Source organism: Asterias rubens, chromosome 22 (genome assembly GCF_902459465.1).
Source record: "Asterias rubens chromosome 22, eAstRub1.3, whole genome shotgun sequence".
Taxonomy (NCBI): domain Eukaryota; kingdom Metazoa; phylum Echinodermata; class Asteroidea; order Forcipulatida; family Asteriidae; genus Asterias; species Asterias rubens.
Window position 1 is genome coordinate 8,852,606 of NC_047083.1, and position 23,049 is coordinate 8,875,654.

At 39.6% G+C, this 23,049-nt stretch overlaps 2 protein-coding genes across 4 annotated transcripts; one reads left to right on the forward strand and one right to left on the reverse strand.

The window, feature by feature from the left end:
- LOC117305483 (leucine-rich repeat-containing protein 56-like) lies at positions 1-10,874 on the reverse strand. Of its 2 annotated transcripts, none has more exons than XM_033790366.1 (14): positions 10,792-10,874; positions 9,817-10,004; positions 7,631-7,768; positions 6,855-6,939; positions 6,235-6,392; positions 5,375-5,457; positions 4,476-4,590; positions 4,031-4,223; positions 3,217-3,390; positions 2,806-2,918; positions 2,400-2,548; positions 1,511-1,794; positions 929-1,148; positions 1-469 (listed from the first exon to the last, which is right to left on the reverse strand). In XM_033790366.1, the coding sequence occupies exons 3-14, from the start codon at positions 7,739-7,741 to the stop codon at positions 259-261; spliced, it is 1,896 nt and encodes a 631-aa protein (XP_033646257.1). In that variant the 5' UTR covers positions 7,742-7,768; positions 9,817-10,004; positions 10,792-10,874; the 3' UTR covers positions 1-258. The 2 variants fall into 2 exon arrangements, with proteins under 2 accessions (XP_033646257.1, XP_033646256.1); XM_033790365.1 differs by having other exon boundaries at positions 6,855-6,942.
- A 94-nt stretch (positions 10,875-10,968) lies between these two features.
- On the forward strand, positions 10,969-16,720 carry LOC117305372 (hsp70-binding protein 1-like). 2 transcript variants are annotated; one of them, XM_033790242.1, is made up of 7 exons: positions 10,969-11,151; positions 11,878-12,051; positions 12,898-13,078; positions 13,863-14,084; positions 14,556-14,711; positions 15,406-15,614; positions 15,969-16,720. In XM_033790242.1, exons 2-7 carry the CDS (start codon positions 11,887-11,889, stop codon positions 16,047-16,049), a joined length of 1,014 nt encoding a protein of 337 aa, XP_033646133.1. In that variant the 5' UTR covers positions 10,969-11,151; positions 11,878-11,886; the 3' UTR covers positions 16,050-16,720. The 2 variants fall into 2 exon arrangements, with proteins under 2 accessions (XP_033646133.1, XP_033646134.1); XM_033790243.1 differs by having other exon boundaries at positions 11,884-12,051.
- The last annotated feature ends 6,329 nt before the right edge of the window (positions 16,721-23,049 follow it).

Consider the following 23,049-nt stretch of genomic DNA (forward strand, 5'->3'; position numbering starts at 1 on the left):
TGCCATTCTAGAGCAGTGTCTTACCAACTAGACCACCAAGATTGCCCGGTAGCTAGAGGCAGTTTTAGTCCTTACAATAAGGTTTTACACTCGTAACCGGGTTGACCTCAAACCAGGTTTACATTCATAACCAGATTGACCTTACAACCAGGTTTACATTCATAACCAGATTGACCTTACAATCAGGTTTTCATTCATAAAAAGATTTACACCAAACCTGCTCTCTACTTTTAAATTAGATTTTGTTTTCTCTTGCACTCATGATGAATAATCGTAAGAATTGAATCTGGGTTCTCTCCGGGGTAACACTAGAGGGCGCTGTACCTGCATGGCAGCTTTCGCAGTGGACGGCCTCGCGAGGCGTGAGAGACGCTGGGCGAGGTTCGGGGGCGTGTTGATTGATGAACGGATGATTGGTTGGTGACGATCGATGATCTTAGGTTCTGGCCTGTCACTTTGTGCACTGAGTCTGTTAGGAGCAAAAGACAAAAAGGTTAAGAATTTGTTTGTATCAAGTGGTTAGACTGGAAGACTTGCAATCACAAGGTTGTGGGTTCGAATGCCGAACTGAAACATTGAGAACAGTTAAGAACTCACTCAGCGGTAGTGAAGTTAATAACGATCCTCTTTATTAGCTACAGTAGTACATGAAGTCCCAGCTGATTTTCTACCTTTTGCCCAGGTAGTAGTTAAAAAGCACGTCAGTTCTGAGAAATCTCAAGAAATCCCAGTATCTTCACCGCGGTAGTAGAATATAAAGCAAGACAGTTTTCTTAAGAACAAAATCTACCTGGCAAGTAGACACACACATGGTGTTACCGCAAACCAAAATATTGATATCTCACCATGCAATGCTTCAAATCCCATACAAATAAGATAATTGTTGGTAATTTCTCTGAAAATTTGCAATAAAAGTTTTTGTACATACTTGAACTTTCTGCTTCCAATGACTGGACCAGAAAATGGTCTGGTGTCCATGGAGAGCACTGGGGGTGGGGAGTATGGCGTGGTAGCTGGACTCGTCTGTCCTGAATCGCTAAAATCCATCATATCATCATCTTGAGATAGACTAAGCTGGTGGAGACGTTGCTCCGTGCCAACCGATTCCTCAAAGGATTGGGCTCGGACTTTCCTCGATCGAAAATCATCTAGAAAGTATAGAGAGAGTTTTTGGGTTGAGCAAACACAAAAATTGACTTGAACCTGCAAGTCCAATTAATTAACATCGTTCTACAGTCACAAAGCGGAATTTGCTAAGATGAGCAGGATACCAGTCACAGATGATACATGTAGAATGGTATTTTGGCTGGTAACCTTATTCTGGTAAGCATAATTTCGTTGTGCTTAGCTACTTTTTTTAACCTAAGCACCTCTATGAAATTGGGCACTGATCTACATTATCTAGCCCTATGTTGGCGGTCTCCCTATTTTGTCAATATGTTTGCTCAGGGAGTGCCAGCCAGAAGTTCATGTTAAAAATCTGCGTAGCAAACTGAAACAAATGACTTACTGGCTGTCCTAGGCCTTGATGCGCCTTTACTTCTGGGCACTTTGGGCATCTTCGGTGACGCTGATCTCGGTGGGGTCGGCTGATGATCGAAACCTCCCGACGCCAAAGACTCTGGATAGTCCGACGTTGGCGAGGGCGTTGTTTCGATGCCGTAGTCTTCATCGTACGGATTGTTGTTGATGAGATAATCTCTGTATCCGCTTGCCTCATCATCTTCTTCAATGTCTTCATGATGAATCTTTAAAACTTGAGGCTCGGCATCTTTCAACCGAGAGCTGATTTTTCTTTAGACAGGGATGAGAAATTTCTGATTTACTTATCTGAAGTTGAGACTTTCCACATCTTGTCCTGCCTCTTGAAAAATTGTAGCTGTTTTTTCCTTCGTAAATTAAAAAAGCCCTGCTCTCTTATTACCAACTTATTTTTGGGTGAGCATACTGTTTTCAAAAGCTCCATGGAATCTTTAACGCCAAGGAATTACTGAAATGTTTTTCATGGACCCATCTCAAGACTTGATGACACACGTATGATGTCACTCTTTCCTCTTTAAACATTACAGTGGTACACAGCTTTTAGAACACCTAGATCAATGCTTGTGCGTGTGCGTACTACACGTCACTAAGCAATCTTTGCTTACACAGCTAGCGCAGAAATTTAGTCTTGCACAATAAGCGGCGAATGTTGATCGTTAGCACAGAATTCGTTGGTAAGCAGCGCGATTAAGTTGGGCACAGAGTTGAGTTTGATGCTCTAAACTATTCGGCAATGACAACTAAACAGCTCTTTAGGTGGATTTAAAAAACAGTATGTATATTAGTCTGGCCCCTTCTCTGTGTTAAACACATCATTACTTGGGATCACTACTTTGTATACAGGGCACAAGACTTACTCTTCATGCTGTTTCTTCCACTCCAAGAGCTCAGCGAAGATGTCCTCTTTACTCATCCCGTCATCGTCATCCTCCGTGGCGTACGTATGCTCAGGCTGATGCTTGAACATTGAGAATAAACTTGGGGCTTGGTTTGGGATAACAACCTCCTACAAAAATCAAAGGATACATTTAAATACACTTTTCAAAAACAAACAGTGGCTTGAATATAACATCCTTTTCATCTGACAACTTACACCTGTTATTTCCATGTAATTCCTTTTCTAGGGGACTTCATTGGATCATGCACAAATCAGAAGGGCTGCTGTCTACCCCAGGCAGATTAACTGCTTTATCGGTCCAAAGGCAATGATTTGGGTCATTCAAATGTTGGTGATGAGGTCATGTAGATTGTTAGGGGTCATACCTTGGTATTTTTCCGTCTGTTTCTCAGAGCTCGGACTGGATTGCCACATATCACTCCTCCGGATCCATGAGTTAAATCACTGGAATCTTCCTGCGTCGGGTGTATATCCGAACCTTAAAAGAAATACATTACAGTATTTATTTTTGCCAATCCCTTGGCTGTCACTTCCCAGTAAAAATTAAAAGTGGCCCCAAAGAAAACAAATTCATAAAAAAAACAAAAAAATAAAATAAAACATAAAAAAATAATCTCCAATATCTGAGTAATTAAGAAGCGAGACAACATAAGTTGATGAGTAATTAAGAAGTGAGACAACATAAGTTGATGAGTAATTAAGAAGTGAGACAACATAAGTTGATGAGTAATTAAGAAGTGAGACAACATAAGTTGACATAACTTGATAAATCTTACCTCCCGTATCAGGTCGCTCGGCCATTGCCGTGCCTGGTCTCCTGCCTGACGAGGTACTGGGCCTGTTCCCCATGCTACTCCCCGGCCGCCCACCTGCCCTAGAGGAGCCGGGGCGAGCAGAGCCTGGACGTCGGCCAGACGCTGACGAGGGTCTCCCTGTGCTTGGCCTAGCATCTATAAAAAAATAAAATAAAAAAATTGCTTATTACAAAATGTCTCCTTTGTTGTACAGCCATAATGACCAATTTATGTCTGAATTCTAAGCTTGCCATCACCATTCCTTGCTTGCAGTGCAAGCGTCAAATTTGAGCGCTAGCTGTGTAAGCGAAGACTGGTTGTTAACATAGAGTACGCATGCGCACAAGCAAAAAACTCCCAGCGCACCGGTACCTGTGAAATACGCGTTATGTAAGAGCGGATATCTCTAGACAATTTTGTTTGTCACAACAATGTAAGCTTGGTGTAATTTTGGCTGGTAAGCTGTTTCTACTCGGCAATACATTGCTGTGCTTACCAGGGCCCAATTTCATAGAGCTGCTAAGCAGTGAAAATTTGCTTAGCATGAAATTTCTTCCTTGATAAAAACAGGTTTACCAACCAAGTTTTCATTTGTTGCATATTGCTTGTTACTGGTATTTAGCTGTTGTTTGCTTTTCCTGAAAATCATGTGGAAATTTGGTTGGTAATCGTGTGTTTATCAAGGCAAAAATTTCATGCTAAGCAAATTTTGGTGCTAAGCAGCTCTATGAAATTGGGCCCTGGCTTTATGAAATTGGACCCAGGTGGGTAACTAACAACATTCATGACCTCTTACCTTCGACCTCTAAACTCTCAGTTGACCCCTGGTCCTTTATAGCCTCATTCACCAGCAGCCATTCCATACTGAGGTTGGGGAAGGCGCCACCGAGGCTGGACGGTACAACAGACAACGGTTCATCATCTAGAATCTTGAGCTGGGGAATCGCTTTTGAAATTGTCGCTCTGTAATCAAACAATCCTTCTTTCTCCTAAAGAAAAGAAATATTCACAAATATTCATGTTTCAAAACAGGTTCATAATAGATGGAAATCTGCATCAGGGATAAAGAATTTTTGTTTGTTATTTTAACCCATATACACCAATGTGTGTTAGCACTGTATACTCAAAACAATTACATAATTACTCGGGTGGGATCGATTGTTCGGGGGTGATTCTATTTTATCTAAAATTTTGAAATCCATCTTATACAATCAAAATTGTGTTATGATAACTAGCCTGACCTTATCGTAGCCAACAGAGGGCGCTAGACACACAGGGTTTCCCTCCAGCGTCAGTGTACTCAGCTTAGGACACAGGCTTAAGAATTCAACTTGTGACATGTCGTCTATGTTGTTTCTGCAGAAGTAAAAACAAAGAGAAAATCATTAGGGAGAGGCTCAAAAGTCAGAACAGTAGCATTTTAGATGGATTGAACCACACTTTTGAGATGCAGTGGACACTATTGGTAATTACTCAAAATAATTATCATCACAAAACCTTTCTTGATTACCAGTAATTGGGGGAGGTTGATAGTATAAAACATTGTGAGAAACGGCTCCCTCTGAAGTGAAGAGTAGTTTCCGAGAACGAAGTAATTTTCCACGAATTTGATTTCGAGACCTCATAGTTTAGAACTTGAGGTCTTGAAATCAACCATCTAAACGCACACAACTTTGTGTGACAAGGATGTTTTTTCTTTCACTATTATCTCGCAAATTCGACAAGCGATTGAGCTAAAATTTTCACAGGTTTGTTATTTTATGCATATGTTGAGATACACCAACTGTGTAGACTAGTCTTTGACAATTACCAATAGTGTCCACTGCCTTTAATCTACAGAAAACCCATTCAGAGAAGATTAGCATAGATTCTTAAAAAAAAGGAGGAAAATTAATAAATTAACAAAAATACACAACTATTCTGATTTAAGGTTTTTCTGTTATTTTTTTAACTTTTGAAACCAACAATTTAACAGGTCAATAAGTTATTTGTGCTACTCAAAACAAAAAGTATACTGTTAGTTTGGATTTCAACAACGGATTTAAATGTTTTCCCACCAAGCCCGAGTTTGTTTGTTGCCTGAGACTGTTGAAAACAACAACAAAATGCCAACCCCTTATAGGTCTAGAAACAGACTCACCCCTCAATGTCCAGTAACTGCAAGTTCTCCAGCATACTGCACGGACTAAGGTCCGAAATGTCGTTATATGCTAGGTACAGCTCCTAAACGTGGGGGATAAAAAACTGTGTTAGAATTCGGTCTGTGTGTAGTGAAAGAGTTAAAGTTTTCACCAATGAGTCAGAGTCCGAGTTTCAAGTCACGAAGGTTGAGTACAAGTCTAATGTTCAGATGGTCGAGTTATCATTAGTGTGACTCAAGTAGGATTGAAGAAGAAAAAAATGAAGGAAAAAAAAAAAAAAAAAAAAAAGGCCTGATACTTCACGGAGGCAACAAAGGCGGTTTCCTCCCTGCCCCCTGGTCATTGCCTTGGTGCCCTTGAAATGCTGACAGTAGAAATGTGCAACTTTCTCAAAGGGAGCCCTTTACAAAGGAGAAAATATCTTTGTACCCCTGCCCTGAAGCATACAGGTATGGGATTTGAAGCTTTGCATGGTGGAAACATAATTAGGTGAGATTTGCAGTAACACCATGTGTAAATCTCTACTGTGTATTGTTGGTTTCTGAAGACAACCACCATTTTATCTGCACCAACACATTTTCACATGGTGTTACCGCAAACCGCACTTTAATTGTATGTGACTCAAGTTAGAGTAAGAGTCACAAGTCAAACTGATCAGTGTCAATGCATGGAATTTGATGGGTAAGACTTGTACTCCTTTATCATGGTGCGACCATCTTGATTTTCTCCCATTCAAATCAATGTAACCAAACCGAGGCTGGAAGGAAAAAATAGTCTGGTTCCTTTTTGTACCATGAATTTTAGCATTCATTAGTGTTATTGGATACAAGGAACAGAACCAAAATGGTGGCAGCTTTACCTGTAAGGAGGACATTGACCCCATGCCATCCAGGTCACACAAACAGCATCTGGACAACCATAGAACTCGTAGGTTCTCTAACGACGTCCCTAGATCACGAACTGTAGCGATTATACTGTTGCTTAGCTTCAGATGCTTCAGGTTGCGCACCATTGTCCCTGTAGGTGTAATGCATAGTTGTTGTGATTGGAAATCGATTATAGGTTGTACATGAGTTGATTGTAAAGACATTAGACAATCCACTATTGATATTTTCCATACGATTCATTGTTGGGCAGGAATGTGTTAATTGTTCCCTTTTGCAATACAGACAGATAGAAACATTCCACAATACTTGCTCTAACAAAACTCATAATGCCTGGTGGGGCCTGGTTGTGGTTAACACCAAAAACCATCTTTCTTGCTCCTCGTTTGTATCGTTTTTTTCTCAAGTTGACTTTTTTTTCAATTTGCTGTGTATTGCTAAAGCCACTTGGATCTTGTGTTATTGTATTTTTGTAACTTTAACTTTTAAAAACCAGGGTGTCCAAATACACACAGACAAACCTCTGGCTAACACTTGTTGGAAAGTTAAAACTAAAAAATCAAACAAACACCAAACAAAGAAACAAACTACTCACCAAAGTTACCCAGACTCGTTTCCGTGGTGTCGACCCTCATTTCTAAGAATTTGACCTCATCGAGTTCATCCACACCAGTCATTTCCTTCTGTAATTCAAGACAAAAAATACAAATAAATTCACTGAGAGGGTATTGATCTGATTTGACAGTAAGGGTAGCCTGAATAATCTGACATCACACTCTGAGGCTTGTAAAAAAAAGCCAGATACCGGCCTTGAGCGCAAACAATTGTTAAGCAATGTTATCTGCTTAAAAGAGCACAACCGGTATTGTAGAGGTCATAGTCGAGTTGTGAAGAGTATCGAATTCAAGTCCTGGTCGTCATTAGTAATCGAAGTGTGTCCTTAAGCAAGATAACTTTTAATTGCTTCTCTTTACCCTGGGGTATAAATGGGTACCTGCGAGGGCATTGTGTATGAAAAAGCATTTGGAGCGCAATGGTAGCCTAGGTTGTATACTGGAGCTGAGGAAGATTAAAGGAATGTTATTTGCCAAATGACCAGCCGTTGATTTCACCAAACTCATCCCAACTTAGGATTAATCTTAGGTCGAGTTAAGTTTACTATCTGAAGGCGTATGACTCATTGAACCCATCCTAAGTTAGGACGGGTTACTCGTCCAAACTCGAGCTGGGATTAATCTTGCGTTTCGTGAAATCGGCCGCAGGGCACTAACACGACTAATGTAAAGCCCATTGAGATGGTTATTGTGAAATGCCCTCTATAAGAACTAGTTATTAGTGCTATGAAATTGGGTTCATGGATCTTCAAGTTACCATTTTTGCTGCTGACAAGTAATCCTCCAGAAGGAACTCTGTATCCTCTACCGGAATGGGCTCTGGGTTGACATCCACGCTGCCGAAATTAGTGATGTGTACAGACGCCATGGTGGACCTCAAGGCTGGCTGAATGTACTAAACAATGTAAAAAAACAAAAAACGAAAAAGTTTTTAAAATTTGGTTACGTCAAGGTGTTTCAAAGTTCAACGTACAAGGTAACCCTTTTTTTAAGATTTGAATTGTAATCAATCAATGTAATTGTTTTTGATGACTTGTATTTTTGGGGTTGGTTGGTTTGGCTAAAAAACTTACTTTATATCAACTTTACAAAAGTACCAAACTTTCTCACTGTCTGAAATGCTGCCACATAAAATACCGAGAACAATTGTTCCCAATACTCAATTTCTGGATGACCCTAAAAAACACCCTTAATTATTGCACAAATCTGTGTGCTTTCAGATGCCTAATAAAAGGCTTGATTGAGAAATTACCTCTTTAAAGAACCGTTTTATTATTATTATTATTCATTTGACCTCACAATAATTTACACATACTATCAACAGCTCTCCATTGCTGGTAACCAAGTAAGGTTTTATGCAAACAATTATTTTGAGTAATTACCAAAAGTGTCCAGTGCTTTTGTCACAGCTAGGCCCATAAAAGTTGATTGAAGTTGTTATTTTGTTTTTGTCTGTGTCCACTAAACTGAAGAAGGGCCATGATTTGCTACTGTAACTAGTAATGCAAGTTTCTACTGCTGGGAGTTGCTACTGTACAATATCTACTGCAAGTGCTACTGTGCAGCAACTGCTTTGTTGTGAATAGTTTTTGCAGTTGACCAAGTGCTACTGTGCAGTAGCTACTTTGTTGTAGTTACTTTGTTGTACATAGTTTGGGCAGGTGTGCAAGTGCTACTGTGCAGCAGCAGTACTTGTAATATAAGTACAAAGGCATTGTTAGGGTCCAGCTTTCTTGTTCTGTGGGGCGTTGTCCCTCAGGAATGTCTTGGGATTGTCACTGGTGTACATGAGTGAACCAAGTGGTAGTTGGGATATGAAGTGGAGAAAGTGAAACTAGGTGCAGACCACCAGTTTTTGAAGTCAGTGGGGTGAGATGTGTGCAGTATAGATATAGGCACATGGCAGCCAGAGTACACCCTTGCATGCTGTGGCACAGACGTATTTGATATGGTGAGGCAAGGCGGAGAGCTGAGCTCAGGCAAATTGTAAGTTCTTGCAATGTTTACGGAGAAACCCTTTGGATTGTTGTAGTGTGCTTCATTACATATAAAGAAATTCAAAGCATTTTTGACAGGATTTGTTGATTCAAAAGCAGAGAAAATAATGCAGTTTGAAAAATTTCCTTGATTTATTGGAAAGCATGCCAATAAGATGTAGCTTAACTTTGAAGCCCTTACTCTTGTACAATTTGGTATTATATTCAATTATTATATATGGCCCTACAATAGAAATGTATTACTTATTGATTAATCAAAGTTAATTGGAATCAGCAAATCACTAAATTGAGATTTGGTTTGACTGATTTTTTAGAGCAGAACTTAGAGAATTTTGAGAGCTGAAATGACTGAATTTTGAGGATTGAATTTATTGAATTTTGAGATGTAAATTCTGTGGTTGGAATGGTGGCCACTAAAAATACCTCATAGTATCAGAGGAATTGTTTTGTAAACAAAATGTAATATAATCTTGATTGGCTTCTGTCCTTATTTATTTTTGCAGCATTTATTTTCTTTCTCTGTTGCAGCCAGAACCCTAAATAGGTTGGTTGCGACAGCATTTAAGACTGATTGCAATTAAGAATAATCTTAGCTCTTTGGTTTGAAATCAAGTTGTGTTATAGAGCTAGCAATCGCGACGATATGTGTGAAATGTCATGAATGCGAATTGTGGGCCGATATGTGTGAATTGCAGGATGGACCGATACGCACGAATTGCGAATCGATGTGCGCAGATCGTGGCAGAAAAAAAGGGCCTGTGCTTCATTTCTGAACGGGCAATGGCAGGGCATTTTCTCCTTGTAAAGGGCACACTATGAAATTATAAAATTCTACTGGGGCATTTCAAGGGCACCAAGGCAACGACCAGGGGGGCCTTCGTTGCCTCCATGAAGTATCAGGCCTGGAAAATAATAAAATTTTGTATAAATTTGGTTGCATCTTTACCTCAGTCTATGTGACAAAATTACTGACAGCCGTCCGTCGGTGGAAATATATTCATACTTCTCCCTTGAGAAAAGACTAGTTCCCAGATCTTCTTGGCTGGTTACTACATGACTCTGGTCTTGTGTCAAGTCTGCATAAATCTGAATTGGATTAAAAGGTTGTCCCGACACTTGGACTTGGATAATGATCTGCAAAGAAAGTTAATAGTAAAATATTAATATTATTGTTTTTAGTGGTAGACTATAATTTCATGTGGCCCGTCGACGATTAAGAGCACCGGACTCAAGCTCTGCTGATTCGCTACATACATGTTAATTTTTATAAAAGCAGACAAATAGTTTTGAGAATTTCAAGTTTACAACAGTCAACACAATTATTATTTTTTGTTAAGATGAAATTCTAAATGAATGGAATTTCAATTACATTTACAAATACTGTACAAATAGGCTATACTTTTTACTACCCTAAAAAGGGCATTTATAATTTATGACTTTTGGTGCATCTTAATAAGCACTTGATATTTTAAACATCGTGAGAAAAATAATTGCTTTGTAAAAATTTAATTAAATCAAGGCAGCCAAGGGGAATGCTTTTTATTTTCATTATTTTTGTTTAAAAATTTCAAAACTAAATTATAAAAAATTGCCTCTCCTCAGCCTTTGGTATGGAATGAACTTTAACTTGAAGGAGTTTTAAAAAGCCATTCTAGAGAACTAACTTAAAGCGATTTCTAAAACAATGCAACACGATTTTAAAAAAACAAATCTTATTCTATCTACATGTACATGTAGATTTTCCGGATGCTCGTTGACACTACACAAAAAAAAGCGTTGCCAAGAACGCTTTCCGATAACTGGACTTCAACTTCTGAAGAAAACACATTCGATGAAAGTCAAATACAAAGTTTAACAGCTATTGCAAGATACAGAAATGATTGTTACATATTCCAGAACATAATTTTTCATTACAACTTACCTTGAAATGTTTTTAGAAGTGATAAATTTGACGTTTTGATAGCTGACTGTTTTCATAAAATCGCCAGTATGTGTGAGTGGCTGGATTTATGATGATTGAGGGCGCTGTTTATTTTTTAAGTGGGGAAAAGACTCGCCCACAGTCCTTTCATTTCTAGGATCTGACGCATAAAAACAGGTTCAAAGTTCAGCAGCCAACACACACATGCGTAAAAAACAAGACATCTTTCTGGAAGATTCTGACTCAGTCCTATTCCATTTAAAGCCCTCGTCATGATTTCTTTTCTCTCTACTGGTAACTGAAGGAAGTGTTACTTATTACTGACAGTTTTTGGATTCGGCAGATATTTAGAATAAGAAGGTGAGTGGTTTTACTTATTTTTAATACTTCTTATTTGTTTTAATAAATATCATTTCATACATAACAATTAATTGATTGTGAAAGAAAAATATTCATGCACTAACCTAAAGTATGGTAAAGTTGTTTGTTGTGATTATTTTACTATCACTATGATAAAACTTTAAATAAGAATTAAAGTAGAGTTTTTATTAGAAATAATGAATTGTTTACCCACTCACGACGTCCAACAGATGAACAGTAAAATGTGGTGTTAATTACGTTACAAACCAGTATTAATTTTTATGTTGAACTTGATTGAACGTGGGCATGCGCATGTGTTAATATAAACTCTGTAGTTGGAAAACTAAGCAGAAGTTATTTCACCCGGTAACTGGGGCCAATCTGTGCATTTAATTTGTATATATAACTAAAAATAAAATTAATTAATGTTTTATTTACAATTATATTAAATTAGCCTAAAAAATCTTGTAAATGTAATAAACAGCTTAATTCTTGATTAATAAACATAAATTAACTATTATTTAGTCATTTATTATTTTAGTTATTTTACTTATTAATTTAAATTAGTTTTGACAGCTTTCATTGTACGTAAAACAACCGAACAAAGATATAATATTTTTAAAAGGAGTAGGGTACACAAACTGCACTGCGCCACCCAAATCTCCTAATTTTATGGTACAAAGCGGAAATTTTGTCTGAACTCTCCACATTTTCTATTCATTCAAGAAACAGGAAATGGCAAGCTCAGGTGAAAACAAGGATGGTAGTTCATCGTCGACTCAACGTAGATACCCAAATTCCATGGAAGGCGTCTTGCAAATGGCCATCGCCAACACGCCCACCGAGGAGGCAGCGAGTGGAGACTCACAAAGAACAGAACCAACCCCTCTTGATCCGGAGGTAACAAATCTTTACGTTCATGGGTGCAGCTGTCGATTTCACCAAACTCTTCCTAACTTAGGATTAATCTTAGGAGTTAAGACGAGTCCCAGCCTTGCACTGTAACATGTAAACCTTAAGATTAACTCTAAAGTTAGGAAAAGTTACTGGTCTTAACTCGAGATAGGATTAATCTTAGCATTTCATAATATTGGCTGCAAGTCATAGGATGTGTCGTGTACTTTGCGTGGGCCACTAGCATGACTAGTGTCGTAGTCGCGACTATTGATTGCTTAGTCGAGTCTCGCCTACTGTTCTTCAACTACTTAGTTAATCGTGTCGCCACGACTACTACAAACATAGTTGTGACTACCAAAAATTGTTGTGACCTCTTGGTGAACAAATTGTGTGAACAAAGTATTCACAACAGCACAATCTACTTCTGAAACATAATCAGACATCCTTCAATCATTTTAGCTTGAATTTTACTATAATATTACGCCTGCGACAAATATTTATTTATTTACTTACTTATTTATTTAGTTATTTATTTATTCCATCTAATGATAAGTATTGTTTGAAGCTTTGCATGGTGTGGAGAAATAAGTAGAAACTAGAAATAAATAGTAAACTTGCGGGTACAACCATGTTTAAATCTCCTAGGGTGAGTGTTGGCTCTAAAAAGAACCGGTTGGGTCTTGATGTTTCGATCAGTATACTCTGCTCGTTATCACTATTTATTTATAGTTTCTTCTTACAGCTCGATTGGATTGCTCTCTCTTCTTTCTTTTTTTTCAAGAAGTTTTTCAATTCCTAGGGTAGCCATTGCTCAAAATTTTTAATTTGTTATTCTTGATTATCTTCCAGAGGAAGGAGTTTCTTGAGAAGGTGTTCGCGGAAATGTACAAAGATGAGGTCAAAGAGATGAAATCGCTTTTGGAGGTGGTGAGACTCAAGATGGACTCGGAACTTGAGGAGGATGAGGAGAACGTAGAAGAGGCTCTGGAGAACCTTAAAGACCTCAGCGATACAATCGATAATGCACAAGGTTAGAGTTTCCATTATTCTCAATTGGAGATTTTCAGACAGTAGGGGGCAGTAGACAATGTTTTTTGGACACTAGGAGCAAGTTTAGTGCGCACATTTGGTTGACTACACATGTTAGCATGAAACAGACAATCAGGGACACACAAGAAAACCATGGTCATGAGGCTGGTTTCAATTGGTCGACCACAGTGGTCAACAAATGGTCAACCAGCCTGGGTTTGAGTCAAAACGGTCAACCTTTAGTTAACCATAGTGCACACTGGAAATTGCTCCAGATGGTAGCATCTGAGTAAATGTGACCCGCTCTGTCGTACTGAGTAAATTTCATTTTTGAGTTTATCATAATAATCCCAACAAGCAAATCTCAACATTTTAAATAAAATAAAAATCAAGATCATACGACCTTCCTGTCTGTAAGACTGCTGGGTCAGGTCGGGTCCTTTTCATGGCTCTGCTTACCATAAGCAAAGAATCGATCTTCAGAAGCAGGGAACTTCATGCTTACGCCAAGCGTAATTCACGGGTTAGCAGGGAATTTTTGCTTTAATACATAGTTACATGTAGTGCAGAATTGTGGCGCTTGCTCACTGAGGGGAGAATGGTGATCATAAGCGCAGAATTCGCGGTAAGCAGAGCCATGAAATCAGGCCCTGATGATTTGGTACTTGTTCTTGCCCCCCTCCCCAAGTGAGAATGAAAACATTTGAACAAAATCTCCCCAAATTATGCTTTTTCCTTCCAAGATGCGTTGTTTCATAACCAGGTCTCTTCTGTCCTTTTCACAGACTTCCACAAAGTCGGTGGCACACAACTCCTCCCCCAGCTAATGGACCATCCCAGGTCAGAGGTCAGATCGAGAACGTTTGACTTGATAGCCAACCTGGTCCAGAATGTTCCACTCAACCAAAAGGTGATGCTGGAAATGGGAGGGATTGAGAAAATGCTGGATGCGGTGGACAAAGACTCCTCTCCTACTGTTAGGGTGAAGGCCCTTTATGCTTTATCATGTAAGAGTTTATAATTACATTGTTTTTGCAAAAAGCTAGTAAGAATTTTGTCTAAGCTTTACCATTAAAGTTGATTTTGTTTCCTCGAGCACTGGACTCAAGCATTGGGCCCAATTTCATAAAGCTGTACCGGTAAGCCAATTTGTTTGCTTACTGTAGCAGAAAAATGTGCATAAACATATTTCACCATGATTTTTAAGTAAGCAGAACATTTCTAGACGCACGTGCACATTCACCATCAATTTTTTACTTTGTTACATCGCCACTCATGCATTTACCATTGCTCACGGTATACAGCTTTATGAAGAAATAGAAATTCTGCTAAGGGACGCTCCGTAAGCACAAAACGCTGCTTACATGTTTTATGAAATTTGGCCCTTGTGGTTTTGATCAGCAAAGTGTTGGTTATAAGTTATTATTATAATATCTTTATTATAAAAAACACTATTATTATTGTTATTTCTTTATTAGGTTTAGCCAGGGATCACGAAGACTGTCAGAGGGTTTTCGTTGAGAAGGACGGCTTCTCCGTTTTAATGCGTGCCATGCAGAGCGACGTGGAGAAACTACAAATCAAGTCGGCATTCATGCTCCAAGCTTTCTTCCAAATGCCGACAGATTTCAAAGGTAGGACACAAAATTATCAGTCTGATTAGAGTTTGAAACAATAGAATCCCCCCCCCGCTCCGCGGCAATGTGTGTTCTCTTAAAATTAAAATCGTTCCGAATTTACGCAAAACATGAAACATGTCGACACCCATGGTGGCTTCAAAACGCAGAGCAAGTTAGCGCTCTAGTCAATATATATAGCTCTATGTGTGTCCCCCACTGTCCCCCTTTCAGTTGTCTACTATTCATCTAATAAATGGCTTAATATAGTATCAAGAGGTGATTCCCTGTAGTCTTTGTTCAAGTCACAAAACAATTACCTTCGTTCATCGACATAGTGATTCCCCTTATTTTTTTTTCAAGTCATTCTTCCAGTGCCTTCGTTATTCAACTCATTGGCTTGAATTAAATTCCCTTGTTTTTTTTTTCAAGTCACAATACTTTTTGCCTCCTTTTGTCAAGTCAATGGTTTCCTCTAGTTTTGTTTCAAGCCACTTACTAATTGCCTTCATTTGTCAGCTCAGTGGCTTCCTCTAGTCTCTTCTCAATTCACTTACTGGTTGCCTTTTTTTTCTTTTTTTTTTTTAGCCAAATGGTTTTGTCTAGCCTTTTGTCAAGTCACCTTACTTAATTGTTTCTTTTGTCAGCTCATTGGTTTCCTCTAGTCTTTTTTTCAAATCACTTATCCCTTTTCTCAATGTTGTTATTGCAGAAACTTTGTTTAAAATGGGAATGGTGCACCAGCTCATTGGTTTGCTCCAGTTGGAGCACACGCCAACTCACGAGTATTTTATGTCAGCCTTGCTCAACCTCATTTTGGACCACCAAGGCTGTATCAACGACTGCAAACAGCCAGACCTCCGCTTCAAGGAATTTCTTACGGCTAGGGAAGAATTACTGAAAGGGAAACCCGAATACGAGGTTAGATTTTGTTATTTTTAAATTAAAAGTTGTGTGCTTTCAGATGCTTGATTTCCAGACCTAATTCTGAGGTCTCAAAATCAACTTGAAATATTTCAGTGAGAAGTTGCTGCTTTCTCAAATACTTGTTACTTTAGAGGGAGCTTTTTCTCACAATGTTTTATACTATCAACAGCTCTCCGTTACTCGTTACCAAGTAAGGTTTTATGCTAACAATTATTTTGAGTGTACTAATAGTGTCCACTGCCTTTAAAGAAAACACGACCTTGCTATGACTTGCATTTACACTTTGATGTTTTTGACAAAGGGCAGGTTGATTTATTTTCCTCTTTTTTTCTTCTTTTTGTTTAACAGGAAGAACACTCATACTGTCAGCAGCTAATGAAAGTGTGTTTCAATGGTAACCATGGCATCCAAACTACTATTGACAGATGACAGTTGACAACTCAAAGAAAAAACACCAGTACTTTGAGTGAAATGTGGGAAATATTAAATGATCCCATATGAAACAACTATGTTTTTTTAATGTTTTTTATTTTTTTATTTTGAGGATCTTTGCTGATCATTGATTATTTTTCAGGAGGAATTTAACCATTCTCTGAAATTTCCTATTGCAACATGTGTGCAAAGTTGTGTTTGCAGGAAAAGATGATGTTAGAAAAACACTGTAAAAGTTACTTATATTAAGTACACAGTCAACCCTCATACTGTGTGACCATTCAATATCACCCACTGTGGTTTTGTATGATAGATGAACCATAACTTGCTCTATGGGTGAACTACGCCAGCCTGGAATAATGATATCGTGTGGTGAATGTAACAACACAGTACACAGTCAATCTTCCTACTTTGTGACCATTTACTATCACCCCCTGTGGTTTATTATGATAGATGAACTATGCTAGCCTGTAAAATGATATCATGTGGGTTAATGCGTCGGCACAGTACACAGTCAATGTGTTAAACTTTTACATCTAGGCTTGATTTTTATTTCGAGAAAATAATTTCTTTTGTAAACTCATTTATTGTTGGACAATAGTTTAAGATTGGAGGGTGTTATTGTTGTACAGTTGAATTTATGAAAATAAAGAAAACTTTTAAAAATACTTCAAAAATTGTGTTTTGTTACTTATTTGAATGCTTATGTTTTTTTGTAAACGAGTTAAATATAGAATTTTCAGCAACGAAAATATCTCAATTTTGGGATGATTTTAATTAGCATAAAATAGCCGTCGCAAACCAGATATTTTTGCATAAAAAATAGTCGTTGAGTGAAGCATGTCTCTCGGCAGTAAATAGCCGTCGATATATACAAGTTGTATGCAGAAAACGGCCATCGAAAATCATGATTTTAACTAGCACAAAATAGCCGTCGCAAACCAGTTACTTTTGCATAAAATAGTCTTTGAGTGAAGCATGTCTCTAAGCAGTAAATAGCCGTCGATATATACAAACTGTATGCAGAAAACGGCCGTCGAAAAATTATGTTACCAAGTTCTACAGTGCCCGTTAAGGATTTAGTTTTTTAAGTGGACTTGTGTGGTGACAACGCTAGTGTTTAGTATCAAGTCTACGAAATATAGGCACCTGCGGTCGATTTCACAAAACTCTTCCTAACTTAAGACTACTATTCGGGACTAAGGACGAGTCCCAAGACCCTAAAATTAATCCTAAGTTAGGACGAGTGACTCGTCCTAACTCGAGATAAGACGAGTCATAACTCTTTGTGAAATCGACCCCAGCCTCCTGAGCCGAGGTGTGTAGACTTGGTTCGAAGTCTGTCGATACACTATTATCAAAGTAGCGCCCTCTTGTGGATTAACCTCTCGTCATAGTGGGGGAGTTTTCCGTGGCTGATAAAATAACAACGATCTCCTCTGACTTGAAATCATGATAATAGCCCTTCTCACACTTGTGAATACTGGTCATCCTTTTCACACTTTGATCGCTTTATCCCTCGATCTGCCACGGCAAAAATGCTGTTGAGAGGCTGTTGAAATCGTTACTGAGTAACCCCGCTTACTTGAGCTTATCGCTATTAGGAAGTGTGCAAGTCGCAATAAACCTTTTAAAATCGGATGCAGGGACATGCCAGGATGACTAAGGTACAAACTGCATCTCTCTAGCATTTTTACTTCCAGAGTTATTCCAGAGCATTGCTGAAAGTTTTTAATTTTCCGGGCCTATTTTTGAGTGACTATTATTTTTGGTTGGAATCCTTACTGCGCCGTGTGTTTGTATACGTTGTATACACGCACAGTGTACGTCAATTTCTAATGGGTGCCTGCTCACTCCGTCGCTTCTAGCCCCGCCTTAAACATCGTTAGAGCATTAAGTTTTGTACGAGAGGAAAGCCCTTGAACATGGCAATCCTGTGGTGGTAAAATTTTGAAGATTGAGCATGATACTGGGATCGAAATTACCCGTTGTGGATTTTGTTTTTCTATCCGACAGCTCTGTGCAGAAAACTCCCACAGTGGAGGTTGTTGAAATCGTTTCTAAGCAACCCAGCTTACTTGAGCTTTTTGCTATCAAGAAGTGTGCCAGTCGCACTAAACCTTTAAAAAATGGACGCAGGAACATGCCAGGATGACTAAGGTAAACTGCATCTCCCTAGCATTTGTTGTTCCAGAGTTATTCCAAAGCGTTGCTGAAAGTTTTTAATTGTCCGGGCCTATTTTTTGAATGACCCCTTTATTGTTGGTTGGAATCCCGACTGCGCCGTGTCTTTGTATACGTTGTATACACGCACAGTGTACGTCAATTTCTAATGGGTGCCTGCTCGCGCCGTCGCATCTGGCCCCGCCTTAAAAATCGTCAGAGCATTAAGTTTTGTACGAGAGGAAAGCCCTTGAACATGGCAATCCTGTGGTGGTAAAATTTTGAAGATTTTGAAGCTTGAGCATGATACTGGGATCGAAATTACCCATTGTACATTGTGTTTTTCTCTCCGACAGCTCTGTGCACAAAACTCCCATAGTGGAGGTTGGTGAATCGTTTCAGAGCAACCCCGCTTACTTGAGCTTTTTTTCTACCAAGAAGTGTGCAAGTCGCCCTAAACCTTTAACAAATGGATGCAGGGACATGCCACGATGACTAAGGTACAAACTGCATCTCTCTGGCTTTTTTAGTTCCAGAGTTATTCCAGAGCATTGCTGAAAGTTTTTAATTGTCCGGGCCTATTTTTTGAATGACTATTAGTTTTGGTTGGGTTCCCTGACTGCGCCGTGTGTTTGTGTACATTGTATACACGCACAGTGTACGTCAATTTCTAATGGGTGCCTGCTCACGCCGTCGCATCTAGCCCCGCCTTAAAAATCGTCAGAGCATTATGTTTTGTACGAGAGGAAAGCCCTTGAACATGGCAATCCTCTGGTGGTAAAATTTTGAAGATTGAGCATGATATGGGATCGAAATTACCCGGTTTACATTTTGTTTTTTTCTCCGACAGCTCTGTGCACAAAACTCCCATAGTGGAGGTTGTTGAAATCGTTTCTGAGCCACCCCGCTTACTTGAGCTTTTTCTATCAAGAAGTGTGCAAGTCGCCCTAAACCTTTAACAAATGGATGCAGGGACATGCCACGATGACTAAGGTACAAACTGCATCTCTCTGGCTTTTTTAGTTCCAGAGTTATTCCAGAGCATTGCTGAAAGTTTTTAATTGTCCGGGCCTATTTTTTGAATGACTATTATTTTTGGTTGGGTTCCCTGACTGCGCCGTGTGTTTGTGTACATTGTATACACGCACAGTGTACGTCAATTTCTAATGGGTGCCTGCTCACGCCGTCGCATCTAGCCCCGCCTTAAAAATCGTCAGAGCATTATGTTTTGTACGAGAGGAAAGCCCTTGAACATGGCAATCCTCTGGTGGTAAAATTTTGAAGATTGAGCATGATATGGGATCGAAATTACCCGGTTTACATTTTGTTTTTTTCTCCGACAGCTCTGTGCACAAAACTCCCATAGTGAAGGTTGTTGAAATCGTTTCTGAGCCACCCCGCTTACTTGAGCTTTTTTCTATCAAGAAGTGTGCAAGTCGCCCTAAACCTTTAACAAATGGATGCAGGGACATGCCACGATGACTAAGGTACAAACTGCATCTCTCTGGCTTTTTTAGTTCCAGAGTTATTCCAGAGCATTGCTGAAAGTTTTTAATTGTCCGGGCCTATTTTTTGAATGACTATTATTTTTGGTTGGGTTCCCTGACTGCGCCGTGTGTTTGTGTACATTGTATACACGCACAGTGTACGTCAATTTCTAATGGGTGCCTGCTCACGCCGTCGCATCTAGCCCCGCCTTAAAAATCGTCAGAGCATTAAGTTTTGTACGAGAGGAAAGCCCTTGAACATGGCAATCCTGTGGTGGTAAAATTTTGAAGATTTTGAAGCTTGAGCATGATACTGGGACCGAAATTACCCATTGTACATTTTGTTTTTCTCTCCGACAGCTCTGTGCACAAAACTCCCATAGTGGAGGTTGTTGAAATCGTTTCTGAGCAACCCCGCTTACTTGAGCTTTTTTCTATCAAGAAGTGTGCAAGTCGCCCTAAACCTTTAACAAATGGATGCAGGGACATGCCACGATGACTAAGGTACAAACTGCATCTCTCTGGCTTTTTTAGTTCCAGAGTTATTCCAGAGCATTGCTGAAAGTTTTTAATTGTCCGGGCCTATTTTTTGAATGACTATTATTTTTGGTTGGGTTCCCTGACTGCGCCGTGTGTTTGTGTACATTGTATACACGCACAGTGTACGTCAATTTCTAATGGGTGCCTGCTCACGCCGTCGCATCTAGCCCCGCCTTAAAAATCGTCAGAGCATTATGTTTTGTACGAGAGGAAAGCCCTTGAACATGGCAATCCTCTGGTGGTAAAATTTTGAAGATTGAGCATGATATGGGATCGAAATTACCCGGTTTACATTTTGTTTTTTTCTCCGACAGCTCTGTGCACAAAACTCCCATAGTGGAGGTTGTTGAAATCGTTTCTGAGCCACCCCGCTTACTTGAGCTTTTTCCTATCAAGAAGTGTGCAAGTCGCCCTAAACCTTTAACAAATGGATGCAGGGACATGCCACGATGACTAAGGTACAAACTGCATCTCTGTGGCATTTTTAGTTCCAGAGTTATTCCAGAGCATTGCTGAAAGTTTTTAATTGTCCGGGCCTATTTTTGAATGACTATTATTTTTGGTTGGGTTCCCTGACTGCGCCGTGTGTTTGTGTACATTGTATACACGCACAGTGTACGTCAATTTCTAATGGGTGCCTGCTCACGCCGTCGCATCTAGCCCCGCCTTAAAAATCGTCAGAGCATTATGTTTTGTACGAGAGGAAAGCCCTTGAACATGGCAATCCTGTGGTGGTAAAATTTTGAAGATTGAGCATGATATGGGATCGAAATTACCCGGTTTACATTTTGTTTTTTCTCCGACAGCTCTGTGCACAAAACTCCCATAGTGGAGGTTGTTGAAATCGTTTCTGAGCAACCCCGCTTACTTGAGCTTTTTCCTATCAAGAAGTGTGCAAGTCGCCCTAAACCTTTAACAAATGGATGCAGGGACATGCCACGATGACTAAGGTACAAACTGCATCTCTCTGGCTTTTTTAGTTCCAGAGTTATTCCAGAGCATTGCTGAAAGTTTTTAATTGTCCGGGCCTATTTTTTGAATGACTATTATTTTTGGTTGGGTTCCCTGACTGCGCCGTGTGTTTGTGTACATTGTATACACGCACAGTGTACGTCAATTTCTAATGGGTGCCTGCTCACGCCGTCGCATCTAGCCCCGCCTTAAAAATCGTCAGAGCATTATGTTTTGTACGAGAGGAAAGCCCTTGAACATGGCAATCCTCTGGTGGTAAAATTTTGAAGATTGAGCATGATATGGGATCGAAATTACCCGGTTTACATTTTGTTTTTTTCTCCGACAGCTCTGTGCACAAAACTCCCATAGTGGAGGTTGTTGAAATCGTTTCTGAGCCACCCCGCTTACTTGAGCTTTTTCCTATCAAGAAGTGTGCAAGTCGCCCTAAACCTTTAACAAATGGATGCAGGGACATGCCACGATGACTAAGGTACAAACTGCATCTCTCTGGCATTTTTAGTTCCAGAGTTATTCCAGAGCATTGCTGAAAGTTTTTAATTGTCCGGGCCTATTTTTTGAATGACTATTAGTTTTGGTTGGGTTCCCTGACTGCGCCGTGTGTTTGTGTACATTGTATACACGCACAGTGTACGTCAATTTCTAATGGGTGCCTGCTCACGCCGTCGCATCTAGCCCCGCCTTAAAAATCGTCAGAGCATTATGTTTTGTACGAGAGGAAAGCCCTTGAACATGGCAATCCTCTGGTGGTAAAATTTTGAAGATTGAGCATGATATGGGATCGAAATTACCCGGTTTACATTTTGTTTTTTTCTCCGACAGCTCTGTGCACAAAACTCCCATAGTGGAGGTTGTTGAAATCGTTTCTGAGCAACCCCGCTTACTTGAGCTTTTTCCTATCAAGAAGTGTGCAAGTCGCCCTAAACCTTTAACAAATGGATGCAGGGACATGCCACGATGACTAAGGTACAAACTGCATCTCTGTGGCTTTTTTAGTTCCAGAGTTATTCCAGAGCATTGCTGAAAGTTTTTAATTGTCCGGGCCTATTTTTGAATGACTATTATTTTTGGTTGGGTTCCCTGACTGCGCCGTGTGTTTGTGTACATTGTATACACGCACAGTGTACGTCAATTTCTAATGGGTGCCTGCTCACGCCGTCGCATCTAGCCCCGCCTTAAAAATCGTCAGAGCATTATGTTTTGTACGAGAGGAAAGCCCTTAAACATGGCAATCCTGTGGTGGTAAAATTTTGAAGATTGAGCATGATATGGGATCGAAATTACCCGGTTTACATTTTGTTTTTTTCTCCGACAGCTCTGTGCACAAAACTCCCATAGTGGAGGTTGTTGAAATCGTTTCTGAGCAACCCCGCTTACTTGAGCTTTTTTCTATCAAGAAGTGTGCAAGTCGCCCTAAACCTTTAACAAATGGATGCAGGGACATGCCACGATGACTAAGGTACAAACTGCATCTCTGCTGGCTTTTTAGTTCCAGAGTTATTCCAGAGCATTGCTGAAAGTTTTTAATTGTCCGGGCCTATTTTTGAATGACTATTATTTTTGGTTGGGTTCCCTGACTGCGCCGTGTGTTTGTGTACATTGTATACACGCACAGTGTACGTCAATTTCTAATGGGTGCCTGCTCACGCCGTCGCATCTAGCCCCGCCTTAAAAATCGTCAGAGCATTAAGTTTTGTACGAGAGGAAAGCCCTTGAACATGGCAATCCTGTGGTGGTAAAATTTTGAAGATTTTGAAGCTTGAGCATGATACTGGGACCGAAATTACCCATTGTACATTTTGTTTTTCTCTCCGACAGCTCTGTGCACAAAACTC